An 18,027-nucleotide genomic window follows, 5' to 3' on the forward strand; every position below is an offset into this window, starting at 1 on the left:
TATTCTTGTATGTTTGCATGGTGATATAAATAAGCTAGTAGGTACACCATGCACATACATGCTAGTAGGTACACATGCTAGTAGGTACATGCTAGTAGGTACACATGCTAGTAGGTACATGCTAGTAGGTACACATGCTAGTAGGTACACATGCTAGTAGGTACACATGCTAGTAGGTACACCATGCACGTATTTATCCCGGGCTTTCATCAGTGCATTATTGCAAGATCCCTTCAACATTGCACTGATGAAGGCCCGGATTAATGGCTGTACCTACAAGCTAAATTATTTACTATATATATAGTTTCGTAAATGTATAGTTATCTTTTCTCTAAAATTTACACGAAGATGCGTCATAAAAACTACAGCCTAATCAACACTGATGACTAAACTACATTATCCTGAAGTTTCCATGTTTTTAAACAACATCTAAAGACTTCAAATTACCGAAATAAAAAAGGAATTCATACGAAATTTTTAGAAAACTATCCGCAGATCACTCCGCCTAAGAAATCGTCATCTTTTTTAAGATATCATCTTAACGCTTATTGGCTTACCCACAAGACCGCCAATGAGCTTTTAGCTTGATATCATAATAATATATAACGTTTCCTTAGGCGGAAAAGAGCACAAAGCTTTTGTGGATTTAATATCGCCCAAGAGGGAAAGCCACTCAATAGTACGTAGCGTGCTCTTTTCAATGTTTGCTAGCAAAATACTTAATTAGAATTAACTGTTTCTTTTTTGATAATTGTTTGATAAGCAGAACAACACGTGTAAATATGTTTTCAAGTAATTGCACTGATGAAGACCCGGGTTAACGGACCGAAGGATTTGCAGTATGAAATACTTACGTGGTGGACCCACAAGCTAAGTTACTTTTCTTTAAATGGGGTTTAAAAACATGGAAACTTCAGGATAATGTAGTTCAATCATCGGTGCTGATTAGGTTGTAGCTTTTGATGCTTTTTTTCCTGTATAATTTTGTAGATAATTATACATTTACGAAGCTATATCTGTAGTGTTTTGATTAACTCTTTCCTACCTTGTCATTATATATAGACGAAGTAAACAAAGTAAGCGCGAGACGCGCGCGAGTATTACACGCACAAGTCAAACCAATTGATCTGAGATCATGACGTCATAAAGTGTATCGACAAAACTGAGTTATCATGTGCCTGGTGTTATTTGTCCTTATTCTTCCAACTAATAGTTTAAAGGGTGAAAAATTTGAATTCTAATTTGCAGTTGGGAAAAAATAAACGTGTTTTCACATAAATATATAATAAAATTACTTTATATTTTCGAGTGTCGAAGTTTTTTACAATGAAGGAAAGGATAATTCAGTTTTGTTGAAGACCTGGCTTCTGATTGGTTGATTTTTGTATCCAGATCAGCTGGAAATCTGGGTTGCCTATGCTTTTATAACCTCTGTATTTAAAAAAGTGCCTAGGTAGCTACAAGTCTATTTATGACGTGTAAAACGTTTTTCCTACCGCAACAATCTTAGTTTTCATAATCAGCTAGCATTGACATCTTGACTTAGTTCAACCACTATTGCTCAGGTCGATCACGATGGAAAATTATATCTATTTTTTACAGTAACCTCGTGCAATGTCATGGCTTTTTACGAACTGCAAGAAAAAGCAAATTTTGCAAGACTCAGTAGACTTTTAGTTGACAAAGGAACTGAGGCTTTGAGAAATACATTTGATACCATCCATCCACCTGTTAGTCTACCTGGAGTACTGGCTGCAAACAAAACATCTCTTCAAAAGTTAAAACCTCGAATTATTAATAATTCTCAGTGGGATTTACTGTTTCCTCCGTCTGGCAACCCTCCAGATTCCAAAACCTTTAATATCACATTACTTACAGTTCTAATCCGGAACATTTGTGGTTTTCCATCAACAGGATGGAGTGTAATGCCTCCGGATTGGGATAGGTCAACGCAAGCAAATATCACAAGAATCAAGTGTTACAGAAATGAAGTTATTGCACAAGTAACAACAACCAGAGTTGACAATTCAACATTTCAATCTTTATGGAAAAAAATTGGCCAGGCATTGGTAGAATTGGGCACCCCACAGAGTGATGTCGACGATTTAGAAAAATGTCCGCTAGAACCTGAAAAATTAGAATGTTCCAGTGATTCACAACGAGAATATGATGAAAAAAATGGTAAGTATAGACAAAATTAATTCGTACCCAGGCGGCAGCAGCAGTACTCAGCCACTATACATAGTTCGGTGACCAAAAAAGCGTGAGCACGCCGGGGTGTTTCTGGCAAATTTCTGGCAAATGTGATTTTAAAGTGCTTTTTTCTGTACTTTGACGAAAATCTTTAACAACTATGGACTCGCTGAAAGAAAGTCACCATATGAAGGTATTTAATGCTACCGTTTGGTTTTTCTTTATATTAATACGGCGATTTTTGAATATCCGATAAAAAAACGGACATTCATCTATTGTATATTTTTGCGCACTATTTTGCATATTTATAAAATACCAGCCAAAGGCAGCAGTTTTTAATCCTGAATGATGTCGACATCTTTTCTGTTAAAATTTATGAATATGTTCTGCAATAGGAGAATTAAGTTCTGATGATAAGTTTAATTCATCATTTAAACAACTTTTTAAGAGTAAGAGTCAACAGCATTTAATTATATGTTTATATTTTATATGACTGTTTATGATTAAGCTTAAGCAATTCTAACATATATTTTCTAGGCACCCATGATACAGCTGATGTGAGGTTTAATAGGAGACATCAAGTAGATCAGTCAGTAATTCAGAGAAGATTAGTTTTGGAAAACATCCATTGACACCAGAGGTTAGTTTGTGTTTATGAACTTAAAATATTTGGGTATTACTTCATCATGTAAAGAATATTTAGTCTTAGTTTATTTTATACAGGGGGCTAAGCTTCAACGAACATTTAAAAAATATGCCCTCAGAGAAGAAATTAATTGACATCCAAACGTACTGGGAGAGTCTAAATGAAAATACGGAACAATTTTTGCTAATGGAGGATCAAAAAGCATTCTAACTAGAAGCAATAAGTGATTATTTACAAAAATAAGCAAAAGAAATGTTATGATTGGAGCTAAAGATTATGCAATGTTGCATGCCTGCCTGAAAACACATAATATACTATACTGGCTTCCTCACTTAAAATAATAAAATAATAATAAAAGTGAACAGGCATTCTTTGTGCCGTTATCAAGGCACTGAAGTGTTTATTTCTCGTGTATTTCTCTAGCAAATTATGCGCGCACATTCATTCTATAAGGCTAGCAATGGCGGACTCTATGATGATGATCTACGCCTGTTTCTTTGAAGAATAACTTTTTGTGAATAATTTTTAGTGCAAAGTTTGAGAAACTTTGCAGTATTGTGATGAGTGGCGAAAATTCAAACGAGTCAGTCAGTCATATAGTGTAAACTTTACGGGGGGTAATTTGATTTATGCGTAAAGTAACTTTTTGTATATGATCAGTAATTCAAAGTTTTTAAATCAGTTTAACTTGCTTTATTTATTAATGCTCTACATCCCTTTTCAGCTAAGTTCACCAAAATATTAAGGAATTTTGACCGTTAAATTTTGAGGCATTGCTTTTCCACGGTTTGGGTTTTGTTTCAGAGGGACTTGCGCAGAATTGCCCCCCGGAACACCCGATTTTTTCTTATACGTCGCAACTGTGCATGTGCCGTAGAGCCTTCAACTTTTTATATTCACGATATAAAGAAACGAGGAGCGACGAGCATTGCTTCAAAACATTCCGGGCGTAAAAATCGAGCAATTCTTTGAGAATCTACGCAATTTTTTCATTTATGTTATGAATTACGAGCATTCAATTCAACACAAATATAATTTGGAAGGTTTATTCTGTAAATAGAGCTAAGAGGTTAGGAAGTATCGACGCTGTGTTGTTTATGTATTGATAGACTCTTACACGAATGTATATTATGTCGATAGCAAGTCGATATCTGATATTCTGCATACAGTACATAAATGATACAGTACTAAACGGACATTTTGTGCAGTAATCAAATATAGGTAATCAAAGTATATTTTTTGTATCGATTTACGCGTCGAAGTATCCACATCATATGCATATTGACATAATATGCATAAATTGTTGCCATCATATAAATATAGTGATTGTAGTCACAGTTGTTTGACGAAGAAAAGAGACTAAACTGGGAAAATCGCGCCCGGATTACATGAGCAACTAAAATTATAATTTAAAAGTGACAGTATCCGCGACTAACGTAACTTGAGTACTTTAAGTAATTTCCTTTTGATTAATATTTAACCTAGTTCATTATATTTTTACTGGCATAAGTCAAAATGTTTATGTTGGGAAAACGTCTGGTTGCTTAGGTATTACAGGGCATGAAAACTTTGCACTATCCTTGGATCCCTAGTTTGAATTACTTTTCATGCAAGCAAAGAACTTTTGCCGAAAGAAACTAATTATGTACCTGACTTTAAAATTCTTCAATTATCTCCTTAAGCACGCCTCTCCTTGTCTAACAGAAACCATAGCTAATAGACAATGAACGTGGTTAGGGTGGCCGGCAAACTTTAAAGAGTCTGTTATTTAAACTTCAACCGAAGTTGATTGTAACTTAGAGTGCACAAATATTTTGTCTTGCATAGATTGGCTAATCATTATTCGCTAATAGCTTAATTATACAGAATAAAAGTGCACAAATTTGTATAAATCTAAAAAAAGATAGAATAATGTCTTTTTGATGAAAGAACTCGGCTTTTTTTCTGAACCTTTTAAACTGGACTATGGTATGAATTTCATATTACAATCCTGAAGAAAGTTAAAATTATTGCAATTACAGACTTGATTTGGTAATTTTACAGCAGCTCGCTGTTAGTTTATTAAACTCGCGGATCAGTGTTTTAGAATACAGCTATCATCGTTGATATTAACTTGATAATAGACCTATGCCAAAAAGAGCAAGAAGCCTGTTACGGGTAACGCGAGAACGAGGCTAGTCAGGTTTTCTATTGCCAAAATTTCAAAATAATTTTTATATAATTACCTAAATTTTGCGGAAAAAACTTTGTTCTTGTGTAGCTTGCAACCTGTTAAAAAGTGAAATAAACGAATGAATAAAAACAAATTCAGCAGAGAAAATCTGACTAGCCTCGTTTTCGCGGGACCTGAGACAGGCCTCTTTTTTGGATAGGTCTATTCATAAAAATTTATGTATGATAAATCCCTTTTGTTTTTTCCACTAAAACTTATTTAAGGCCACTATTGCTTCAGGTCGATCACGATGGAAAATTATATCTATTTTTTACAGTAACTTCGTGCAATGCCATGGCTTCTGACGAGCTGCAAGAAAAAGCAAATTTTACAAGACTTAGTAGACTTTTGGTTGCCAAAGGAACTGAGGCTTTGAGAAATAAATTTGATACCATCCATCCACCTGTTAGTCTACCCAGAGTACTGGCTGCAAACAAAACATCTCTTCAAAAGTTAAAACCTCGAGTTATTAATAATTCCCAGTGGGATTTACTGTTTCCTCCGTCTGGCAACCCTCCAGATTCCAAAACCTTTGATGTCACATTACTTACAGTTCTATTCCGGAACATTTGTGGTTTTCCATCAACAGTATGGGATCTGATGCCTCCGGATTGGGATAAGTCAACTCAAGCGAATATCACAAGAATCAAGTGTTACAGAAATAATATTTATGCACATGTAACAACAACTCGAGTTGATAATTCAACATTTGAGTCTTTATGGAAGAAAATTTCCCAGGTGATAGTCGAATTGGGCGTTTCACAGAGTGATGTCGACGATTTAGAAAAATGTTCTCTTGGGCCTGAAGAAGAAGTGTATGTGCAAAAGCTTAAAGATTGGAAACTGCACAAAGATGAGTGTATTAAAATGCTTGCAACAATGACACAAATCGCTGAAGAAAACCGCGACGAGATAAATAAAACTTGCCACTCTTCGACCAAGCGTAAGCTATCAATACCCGGGGATAGCAATCCTGAGAAAAAATCCCGCATGGAAAGTGATTAAGATTTATTGCAAACACTCGCTAAGCATAATTTTAATGGTAAAATTAAAAGAAAAGTTAATTTTTTCCTTCCTGGAGCAAGGAAGTTGTTGTTAAGGGAAATTAACGAGTGGTTTTATGGAAGTGACAGCCATTGAAGAATAAAATTAATAACAGCTGGACCAGGATTTGGTAAAAGCGTATTTGCCGCTAAAATCTGTGAAGATTTTGAGAAGAATGGAAAGCTGGCTGCTTTTCACTTTTGTGATTTCAGCAATTTAAACCTAAGAGATCCTATGATGATGCTGAGCGACCCTGACTTTAAAAATGAGCTCCTTGATCAGTTAAAGCGACCTCATCTAGTCCAAAACCTGAAAGATGCATTTCTAATATATCTGCAAAATCCCGTAGATGATCGATGGCTTGGATGAATGTGCTGCTGATAGTCTACAAATCTACACAAAACTGTAATTTTCTAACGTGTTGGGTTTCTCCGCAGGTTTTTTTTACCAATTAAATGAGAATATCTTTGTTTTTAAAAATAACTGAATGAAATCGTTCACACTAGGACGAAAAACAAGAGCAGAAGACTTAGTTGATAAAGACTTTGTTGTGAACGACAGATGTTTTGAAACTGAGATTTTGGTTAGGATATTTTATAATGGATTTAGTGAACAATAACATGAAAAACTATCATCATGAACATTGTTTTGGGGAAGCGGCTAAACTTTGCTTGGAGCTGGTCTAGAATGGAGAAGTAAGACACCTCCTTCCCTCCGTTTGTTTGGGAGTTCACCTTGGGCAAGTGATAGCACTCCCTTTCCTCCCTAACTGGGGTTACAGTTTGTTAAACAAAACAAAGATGACATCTTAAATACATCTGCAAGAAACAAGCCCTAAAAAACTGTGACCAATGCTAGTTGTATGATGGTGTTGTTTAAGATGTTTATTATGGTAGTTACAGTCATGTTGGTGGTGATAGTTCTCATCTGTGTTGTTAGTGATGGTGCTGGTCTCTAAGATGGTGCTGATGGTAATTGCGCTGGTTATGAAACAATGCTATTAATTATAGTAATTAATAGTAACTGTATTATGGTCAAAACGTCTGATGCTTATGAAAAAGAAAGATGTCGTAACTACAAGAACTATGTACATTGCAGGGACGTTTTATTACCTGCATGGAAAGGAAGATATTTAAAGTTTGTAGCGGGAACTGGAAAATTGTAAAAACTTGCGTGAAATGCGAATAATATTATGATCAGAGACATCTGATGTTCATGAAAAAGAAGGTCACGAAACAATACAACAATTATGTCTTAGGCGTGTTTCAAAGGTCGTTTTTTTATCTTTAATGCGTTCGACATTGCGAATTTAGAAACCCTACAGATGGTCGTTATCATAATTTAATATACTGAAGCTTAGATTTTTATTCAACACTATAGGTGGCTTATTTGTAAACAAACTAACATCAAGTGGTAAATTAGGATTTTATGACTTCGAACGTGCCTGGTCCACAAAAGTACAAATGACAAGAATATTGCTTAGTATTTAAATATTTGCCTACTGCCAGCATGTAATTTGTATAGATTTGTAATTTTGTAAACCATTTCATGATTTCACCTTATTGACTGTTGTTGAAATTCTTATTTCGGTGTTTGTCTTACATCCCTAAAGTTGTCTTGTGTGATATCAACTTGGAGGTAATTATACCAAGTACCAGGGTTGTTAAAAACTAATAGGATGACTGTATTTGGCTAAGTTATTTATCAAACCCTGCCATGAACAATATTCGTCTGGAGACTGGATCAAAACATGGTCTGAGTAAACTTGATATTTGTTTCTTTTTTTGTGAACGTTTATGAAAATTTCTACACATTGAAGACAAAATGATTTCTGGCTTTCTGCCAGCATCGGACCGTAGATCAGTTAACTTTATAAATGTATTTTTTGAGCTAGTTTGAGGCTGGGATAATTATTAAAATTCTGAAGATAAGAAGGAGTCTCTTTTTCAGGCAAGATGCATTTTGCGTTCACAAATTACACCCGTGAGATATTCAAAATCGTCCAGGGATCGCTGAGGGAGGAGAGAGGGTGGATAGTTTTATGTTTTGAAAGTTTTCCTCAAGACTGCAACAGTGGCTCTGACTGATTTGAATTTTTCTATTGTGGTCATTCCTCTCCAAGAATTCCAGCAATGTCGAAACAATTGGGAAAAATGTGGTTCTTCCAATCACTTTTCACTGCGTTCCTACGGTACCAGATCCGTTGGTAACGACATCTTTGTTTGCCCTTAAAGCCTGATTCTCATGAGAATGCCTGTTTTGTGATTCAAATGAGTCTATGAGTTGTGAGTCAATGAGTTATGAGTCAGCTCAAGTCAGCTGGATTTTTCGAACTTATGGTTTACGAATTTACGTTGTTATTTTCATATTTTCAGTTGGTTAGTACGTTACTGGTACGGTGTTGCAAACCACCCTTCAGATTTATATTATATTACAGATTTGTGAACTTTTCATTGTCTGTATGAACTTTATTTGCATTGGTCCGGTTAGAAGTATTCTTCAATAATTATCCAGTATTAATACAATAGTACTTCAAGGGTTCATATGTACATGCAAGGTAGGACAATGCAGTCACCGCAGTAAGTCGCTTTTGAACATTTGCGACTGATTCCGATATTTTTTGACAGTTTCCATGAACTTTTTTTGAACATTTGAAATTGGTTTATATGAATATTTACAACTTTATTACAACTATATATATAATATTTACAACTTATATTGTTTAATGTTTGTATATGAGCCCCACACATGGTGGAAACTTTACATAGGACAAGCATTTGACCATTAAAACAGCGTGGTTATCTATTTCAAAAAATTTGACATCATAACCAAAGCATGGTTATGTTGTTTAATGTTTGTTATGAACGCCAAACATGGTGGAAACTTTACATGGCACAAGCATTTGACCATTAAAACATCGTGGTTATCCATTTCAAAAAATTTGACATCATAACCAAAGCATGCATGGTTATATTGTTTAATGTTTGTTATGAACGCAAACATGGTGGAAACTTTACATAGGACAAGCATTTGACCATTAAAACAGCGTGGTTATCCATTTCAAAATATTTGACATCCTAACCAAAGCATGGTTATGTTGTTTAATGTTTGTATGAACGCGAAACATGCTGGAAACTTTACATAGGACAAGCATTTGACCATTAAAACAGCGTGGTTATCCATTTCAAAATATTTGACATCATAACCAAAGCATGGTTATATTGTTTAATGTGTGTTATCAGCGCCAAACATGCTGGAAACTTTACATACTATCTATTATTTTCCATTAATCCTTAAATTGAGAGGCATTTGCGGCGATTTCAGAGACCTATATTTCAAAATTTTCCCGGACTCTCCTAGCAGGCGCGGGTTTTCGAGCTCCAGCAATACGAAAAACGCTCCGCGTTCCCTGGAATAGATATATCTAAGAATTATGTTGGCCATATTGTAAAATGTAGCCGAGAAATTCGAAGGTAAATTTTATGCAAATCAGGCGAAAACTTTATCCGCAGTTACAAAACTGTGGTTAGGAAAATGCAGCAAAATTTTTTTACTCATAACTCATTGACTCATAACTCATTAGGCTCATTTCAACATTAATCTCGATTCTCATATGTCACCGATGCTCGGCGATGTATTGTTTGTCGTGGTTGACGAAGTAACAAAGCACTTTATGCTCCAGTGATCACCGACAATAGTCGGTGACATATGAGAATCATGCAGGCTTTATGAAACAACGATTGTTAGTAAATGATTATTAATTTGATAGATTTGGTATATTTATTCAGGACACCGCCGTCTTTCATTAATTAAATTCACAATTCGACCTGGTCCGATAGTAATCCGGTACCTTGTCAACGAGGCTTTAAGTGTTTTTCATACGCAGTTACACCCACGGAAGAATGCTTTTACATTATTATTATATACCAAAATTGGTGGAAGCAATTGGTGGAACCTCGATCTTAACTGAGTTTCTCACTTCTCTATGCTCTCCCCAGTGTTTTAAAGGCGGTATTATTTGAGCTGTTATCTCAAAATATATGATTTAGATATATCGTTCCAGTTTTCTAACATTAGTTTGCAGCGCCATATAGCTCAGTGGCCGCACCCAAAACCTCACCCAGTTCCTGTTCTCTTTGAGTCTTTGTATTTCTTCAAAGTCTGGGTCATTGAGTCTGGGTTCGTTATTTGTCAAAATGATCGTATTCTTGGACTAGAAGCTCCCAAAGTGATCCTGGGAAGTGTTGATTTAGTGTTTGAACAAAACTAAAGTACTAGTTGTTTTAACAAGCTTTATCGAGGCAGACAAGCCCAAAGACAAAGGCATACGGCTTCGGACCAGTCGTGGTATAAATATACACTACATAGACAAGACCAGATTGCCGAAGGTATTAAATCAAGGTATGTTTTCTCTCATATTGCGATATACGAATGCGTCTTTGTCTATTTAGCTATAAATAACAATGTTTTGACCGGACGGTTTGGTTTATATTGGTGTACGTTTCACGTAGTATATATTGCACATTGTTGCTTATATATTCATTGCTTTTATATATTAAAATAATAGTAACCAGAAATATTCACATCTGATTTTGCTGGGTACGGGAGGAATTTATTTTTCAATGTTTTGTAGTTAAGATCATATGCAAAGTAATACACCAGTCAGCGCTATAGTTTTGTTTCATCAGTTCTGCTATAAAATGGTCATTATATTAAAACACAGCTAATTTTCAATTTATACCATGCTTCCCTGATTTTAATACAGGAAATCAATTTTAAAACATTTACTAATTTATTTAGACCCAGAGACATGAAATATCTTTCAGGGGGAATATCATCATTTGATTCATTTCTTACATGTCCATTTTAAACATTTTATTCCACCTGCTGAGATAAAATTATTAGAGTTATCACAAATTAATTAGTTCAGTAAGTTCAACTTCAAATGAAATCACCAATTGTTAGAAAAATTGTTAGGAAACTGATTTGGTTGAAACCAGTTTGAAACTGGATAATTATCACATAACCAGTAAATCATTAGATGAGAATTTTATTAGAATCTGTTTGCCCATCCAAGAGGGTGAAATCCCTCCATAGTCAAGCGATTATTTTTTGTCTTTTCTTGTCCTAAAAATCTAATCCATGCTAAATATGTATGTCTGTGGCAGGGAAACTCCCCAGTTGGTGCAAAGGGGAAAATGTTTTCCCAAATGGGTTTCCCGTCAGAAGCAACCTTCAAATCACAGAATAAAGATCAAATTTTATAATATTTTTCATGACACATTATTCATACTGTAGTCTCATTAAGATTTATAGGTTAAAACTCACTTGATCACACGGGTCAAACAATATATGTTATATCAATTGGGCAAAATCAAACACAATCCAATGGAGATTTTTAGTAATATATTGTAAATTCTAAATTGATTGGATTCTGCTTAGATTACAGTTAAACTATTATAGAAACAAACTTAATCACAACTCACAGTACCTGAAGAGTGGATCTCCACTGATTGTCAAACTATTGTTCTCTCTCTCTCTCTCTCTCGCACGCTTGTCTCACAATGGACCTGATATTCTTATGTTCTCTGTTTACACTAACACCTAATCACTAATTCAATCACATCTCATACAAATCAAATAGGATCATGCTAGATTTATTTAAACTATGAAATAATTAATAACCAAAATAATCTAATAATAATAACTGAAAAAATCAAACCATATGTAAACTGTCTGATCCAGAGGTGATGAAATTAAAAGTCTGATAGCACTCTGATTTCCTAACAGTGTTATTCAGACAGTATTCATAAAAGTCTCAAATGTTTCTTGCATGTGCATGAGAACTAACATACCACTGTATTTGCAAAATAATTTGTGCAACAAAGCGCTGCACTTGCAACTTCAAGCTCGTCAGGGAAAACCCATTTTTGAATATTAATTTTAAAAAAGTTACTGTAAATGATCTGCATATGTTCACTGGTTGACTGGAAGGTTTATCAGGTCAGGTTGATTCGGTTGATTGGGATGTAGTCAACTTTTCAATGCATTATTCACCCCATGAACATTTCTTATTTTCAAATTGAAAAGAGTTGGGCATTTCACATAATGGCATCAAATGTGATATAACAACTGCCTGATATAGACAAAACACTTCAAACAACACCTGAGGGCCTTCGTCTGGAGAGTAAGAATGAAAGTAAATAGGGGAGAATACATGTTTTGTATGGGGCAAAACAAGTGCTAAAAATGGGCCAATAGAAAACAATAAATCAAATATATATATATATATATATATATATATATATATATATATATATAATATATTAATATATATATATATTTGTACTTTTTCTTAATTGAGCCATGTGTTCACTTGTGGGGTTATATGATATGTTTTATATGTTCTTTCTACACAAGTTTAACCAACCGGGCAAGCAGAAAATTCTACTTGACCGCGGTGGGAACGTAAGGACGAAACTCCGTAATGTCAATAACAACTTAAGTAACAGTCGTTCCCAACTTGGCCTTGTAGCTCAGACGGTAGAGCATCCTTCTAGAAATGCGAAGGTCGCGGGTTCGATTCCCACCGCGGTCAAGTAGAATTTTCTGCTTGCCCGGTTGGTTAAACTTGTGTAGAAAGAACATATAAAACACATATCATATCCTATCATATATATATATATATATATATATATATATATATATATATATATATATATATATATATATATATATATATATATTATATTATATATATAATATTATATATATATATATATTTATATATATATATTATATATATATATATATATATATATATATATATATATAATATATTATATATATAATTATATATATATATATATATATATATACGTACATACGTATACGAAGCAACGATTATTAGTAAATGCTTATTAATTTGATAGATTTGGTATATTTATTCAGAGCTCAGACATTAAAAAAACATCGCTGTCTTTCATTAGCTTCAAAATTTGACCTGATGGCAATGGACGACTTGCGCTTTAGACTAATTTCTTACTTCGGCGATAAAAAGGACATTTTCTGAAAGATCTTACTTAAATTAGTGCAAAAGCAAAGTTTGGCTGCGAAATTTTGTAAAATACGGAAAATATAGCCACGCGAAGTTGTCGATTTTTGTATACTTTTGTATTACGTGCGGAAATGTGTAACTAAATTAGTTACACCCTTCCGGTCGTAATACAAAAGTTTACAAAATTTGCCAACTGCGCGTGGCTATATACCGTATTTTACCACATTTCGCAGCCAAACTTTGCATTTGTACTAATTTAAGTAAGATCTTTCTAGCTGTGATGATTTATTTTCTTCTAGTTACTTCGATCAAAAATTAGTCTAAAGCGCAAGTCGTCCATTCAATACCGTGTGAACGGGGCTTTAAGCCTTTTTCATACGCACGTAAACCCAAAATTGTTAACTCATCGCCAGAATAATATGATGTTATCGATAATATGATTTTATATGATCCAACAAATTTTCAGACTACAGTTTAAGACCCTCGTGTGACTATAAATACGCATCATCCGTCTGTTATTATAAATACAGGGTATTAACCAGAAAACAGCTCTTGTACACGCGCTTTTTGCCACATAAATATTTTCCAGGATATTTTCGATGCACTTAAGTAAGGCGTAATTTTGTTTATGTTCGACATATTCGTCTACATATGGTTTTGACCATGTAGATTATCACATTCTAAATTTTGAACTAGTACGTTTGTGATTATCAATGATTTATCAACAACACGGTAACGTAGAAATGGTTGGTTGTATGTGCATGTAGGTGCAGAACAGCGCTGTGGCGTCGTATTGAATAAACTTGCATTATTAAATGCCTGGCACTGCACAGCGCTTCGTCGCGTTGTGCAGTTGTGCATTTTTTACAATGAAATTAATAATATGAACTTTCTGCTAATGAAAATGATGTCTAAAATATACAAATTCCATAACTGCATGACACTCACACGACATTCTAAGGTGCATGGCAGTTTTAAATTAATTATGACTTTTGGCACTTCACTCGATGCAGGTAAATTCTAGAGGTTTTAAAGGGTCTTAATTTCGAGTGGAATTATACACACTTAAATTCAAGCCAGGAACAGTTGATGGAAAAATTAGTCAACTATAAGTCCTCCGGTAGGAATCGAAATGCTCAAGAGAAAATTAAATTTGAAAATTAAACGAGACTTATCTGTAAGTTTGATTTGAATTATATAACGTCATCAGTCTTGAACGTAGGAGTATATAACATGATAAGCACGCGCTCGCTTTCCTAGCCTTTAAAGACAGCCAACTCGCTGATTCTCACACGGAACGAAGAAGTATCGGGAGTGACAACTCTCCACCATGAAGAGAGGGCATGTTACTCCTTCGTTCAGGACTGATGACGTTATATAATTCAAATCAAATTTCAACTTACAGGTAGCTAAGTTTCGTTTAATTTTCAAATTATATACGTCATCAGTCTACGTCACTACGGAGTAGCATGAGAATTGAAAGATGTGAGGGTCAGCGAGTTGCAAGATAAAAGTGAACCCCAACCATCTCAGTGTTTGATACACCGTCTTAATAGTTTATTGTCAAGGGTCGGTTGTATCAAGCCCGTTTAGCTTAAACGGTGGATAAGTTCAAAATAGAAAGCAAGTCTGCCGTTTTATTCAACAAGCGAACTAAATGTTTTTTATCTTAATACAAAGATACTGTCTACAACTACATATTCAGTGCATAATATTCAAGTTGAATCGTTCAAGAAAGATGTAAGAGTGTTATTTAATTTTGACTTATCTTCCGTTTAAGCTAAAAGGGCTTGATACAACCGGCCCCAGAGCTATACAAGATATATAAGTCATTCGCGATCATTGTTGTCCTCGCTATTAAAGTGATTTATAAGTATGCTGTTTCCAAAACTGGAGACAATTGGTTTATTATAATGTTTTGCAAATATTTCTGCATTTTGGTCCAACCGCCAGCTTTAAGTACGTTCTTAAGGGACAACCCAGATAGGAATCCGTAAGACGAGGACGCCGTCCGGCTACTCTGAGCTGAGAAATTGTTTATGTCGATGCCTGAGCCTTGGAGGACACGTTTGACCCAACGACCAATTGTGGAATTTGTAACCGGTTTAAATGGTTTGACGTAACTTAGTAGCAATTTGGAATCAGCTCTCATAGGTTTAGTTTTAATGATATAGTGTTTAATATTGGCTACAGGGCAGAGGCGGATGTCCTCGGGATAGCTTTTAACCTTGATAGGCAGGAGGTGTTTTCCCGCCTTCGTGTTTTTTTTTCTCGTGTATTGTAAATATAATTCCATCATCAGTTTCCTGCATGAAATCGAGGTCTAAGCTAGATAAGGTTTGGCATCGTTGTGCAGTTAAAAGAGCCAATGAAGTTGTTAATTTTTTCGTCAATATTGATAGAGGTAGCTCCTCCATGGCAGACAGGGACTGCAAGGCCCAGTACAGAGCTGTGACGTCATTACGTTCTTCGAATATTAACAGTATGAGTGTCTATTGTATTCTATTGAGTGGCACAGTACAGAGCTGTGACGTCATTACGTTCTTCGAATATTAACAGTATGAGTGTCTATTGTATTCTATTGAGTGGCACAGTACAGAGCTGTGACGTCATTACGTTCTTCGAATATTAACAGTATGAGTGTCTATTGTATTCTATTGAGTGGCATAGTACAGAGCTGTGACGTCATTACGTTCTTCGAATAATAACAGTATGAGTGTCTATTGTATTCTATTGAGTGGCACAGTACAGAGCTGTGACGTCATTACGTTCTTCGAATATTAACAGTATGAGTGTCTATTGTATTCTATTGAGTGGCATAGTACAGAGCTGTGACGTCATGTTAAATGAACCTGTAACCAATATAGAAAAAAATATAACACGATTACGAGGCTCAGGGGCTAAAACCCGACAATAATCAAACACTAAAGAGCAAATAAGACAGATTAGTTGTTCTGAGAGTGAGACTATTTTAACAGACTCGATCCCTGAGCGCCTAATAGTACTGCATTGACTTACGAAAATATAATAATCCAGCTTAACTGATTACATGCTGAGGAGGCACAGCCACTAGTCTGATAAGAGAAATGTTTTATGAAGTGTTATTTGTAAAAATAAATGACATCGAGAGTTTGCTGAAACAGCTTTTCAAAATTATCGCACGAACTAAATGGAATTGATAAAAAACTTCAACGACAGTTTACAATCGGAAATGAAAAAAATCGAGTGGCAATAGATCTTAAATACACGAGATATTTTCATAAATTATTTGGCATCAAAATACATTCAGATCATACCATGTCTATAAATGAGAACATGCTTTCAAAATTTATAATGTCAAAAAAAACCCATTTCCACACACAAATAAGACAGACGGAATGTTTATAGAAATTCTAAAATTAAGTTCATGTGAGTTTGTCATATTGGTGGTAGCGAGTCAGAAACGGTACTCCTAAAACATACAGTATGTCTCTTCGCAAAATCATTTTCACAAGAAATCCCTTCGTTAAACAAGATCCTAGCGACTTTCTTTTATGAAAATCTACTCCATCCCATTCTTTTTCTCGGTGTAACCTATATAATTGGTACAACCATTTTGTTACAGTAATTAACCGTGTCTAAGGTTTGTATTTTTGTAAACCATTTTATGCTTTCACTTTGTTGTTGAAATTTCTTATTTCGGTGTTTGCTAACATCCCCTAAGTTGTCTCAACATCCCCTAAGTTGTCTTTAAGACTGCAACAGTGGCTCCGATAGATTTGAATTTTCCTATTTGAGTCATTGCTCCCATGGAGGAATTTCAGCAGTTTCAAAACAATTGGAAAATTGTGGTTCGCTTCCAATCACTTTTTTATTACCTGGCTTCTTAAGCCTGTCTTCCACTTAAGCTGCGTCACACGGTACCGGATCCACTCATCTTCGTTTGCCGTTATGAAGCAACGATTATTAGTAAATGATTATCAATTCATAGATTTCGTATATTTATTCAGGACACCGCTGTCTTTCATTAATTAACTTCAAAATTCGACATTGGCCGACAGTAATCCGATACCTTGTCAACGGGGCTTTAAGTGTTTTTCATACGCAGGTACACCGTACACCAACGGAAGAATGCTTTAACATTTTTATTATATACCAAAATTGCGAAAAAACTAATTCTTTCGATTTATTTACTTTTTCAAAGGTAACATATATAATGATTTAGACTTCCGTGTGTGTACGTGCGTATGAAAAACGCGTGCGTGGAAAACAGCCTCAATAGAATAGAAAAAAAGGTAAATTATCAGAAATTTGTTAGATTTGGACTTTACTTGTTAGATTTGGAATTACTCCCCAAATCCTCGATCTTAACTGAGTTTCACTTTTCTATGCCCAGTGCTTTTAAAGGCGGTATTATTTGAGCGGTTATTGATATTATCAATTTTGTCAAAAATATATTATTTAGATATATCGTTCCAGTTTTCTAACTTTAGTTTGCAGAGCCATATAGCTCAGTGGCCACACCCGAAACCTCACCCAGTTCCTGTTTCTTTGAGTCTTTGTATTTCTTCAAAGTCTGTGTTCGTTGTTTGTCAAAATGATCGTATTCTTTGACTAGAAGCTCCCAAAGTAATCCTGGGAAGTGTCGATTTAGTGTTTGAACAAATCTAAAGTTGTTTTAACAAGCTTTATCCAGGCAGACAAGCCCAAAGACAAAGGCATACGGCTTCGGACCAGTCGTGGTATAAATATACACTACATAGACAAGACCAGATTGCCGAAGGTATTAAATCAAGGTATGTTTTCTCTCATATTGCGATATACGAATGCGTCTTTGTCTATTTAGCTATAAATAACAATGTTTTGACCGGATGGTTTGGTTTATATTGGTGTTTC

At 34.9% G+C, this 18,027-nt stretch overlaps 3 protein-coding genes across 4 annotated transcripts in view; all 3 read left to right on the plus strand.

Moving 5' to 3' along the window:
* LOC114535005 overlaps positions 1-7,625 on the plus strand; it is a 14,418-nt gene extending 6,793 nt beyond the window's left edge. Inside the window, exons 4-5 of the mRNA XM_028556384.1 lie at positions 1,603-2,181; positions 5,329-7,625. Of these exons, the coding sequence (XP_028412185.1) occupies positions 1,603-2,181; positions 5,329-6,056 (1,307 nt within the window). The 3' untranslated portion in view covers positions 6,057-7,625. The remainder of the gene's footprint in view (positions 1-1,602; positions 2,182-5,328) is intronic.
* LOC114535028 overlaps positions 1-18,027 on the plus strand; it is a 69,832-nt gene that overhangs the window by 16,740 nt on the left and 35,065 nt on the right. The gene's annotated exons all lie outside the window — the stretch shown is intronic.
* LOC114535002 overlaps positions 15,955-18,027 on the plus strand; it is a 37,642-nt gene continuing 35,569 nt past the window's right edge. For both annotated transcript variants that reach the window (XR_003688180.1, XM_028556378.1), the window contains exon 1: positions 15,955-17,927. The gene's annotated coding sequence lies outside the window, so the exon portion shown is untranslated. The remainder of the gene's footprint in view (positions 17,928-18,027) is intronic.

Source organism: Dendronephthya gigantea, unplaced genomic scaffold (assembly GCF_004324835.1).
Source record: "Dendronephthya gigantea isolate DGI-Jeju-01 unplaced genomic scaffold, DenGig_1.0 000109F, whole genome shotgun sequence".
Classification (NCBI taxonomy): Eukaryota; Metazoa; Cnidaria; class Anthozoa; order Malacalcyonacea; family Nephtheidae; genus Dendronephthya; species Dendronephthya gigantea.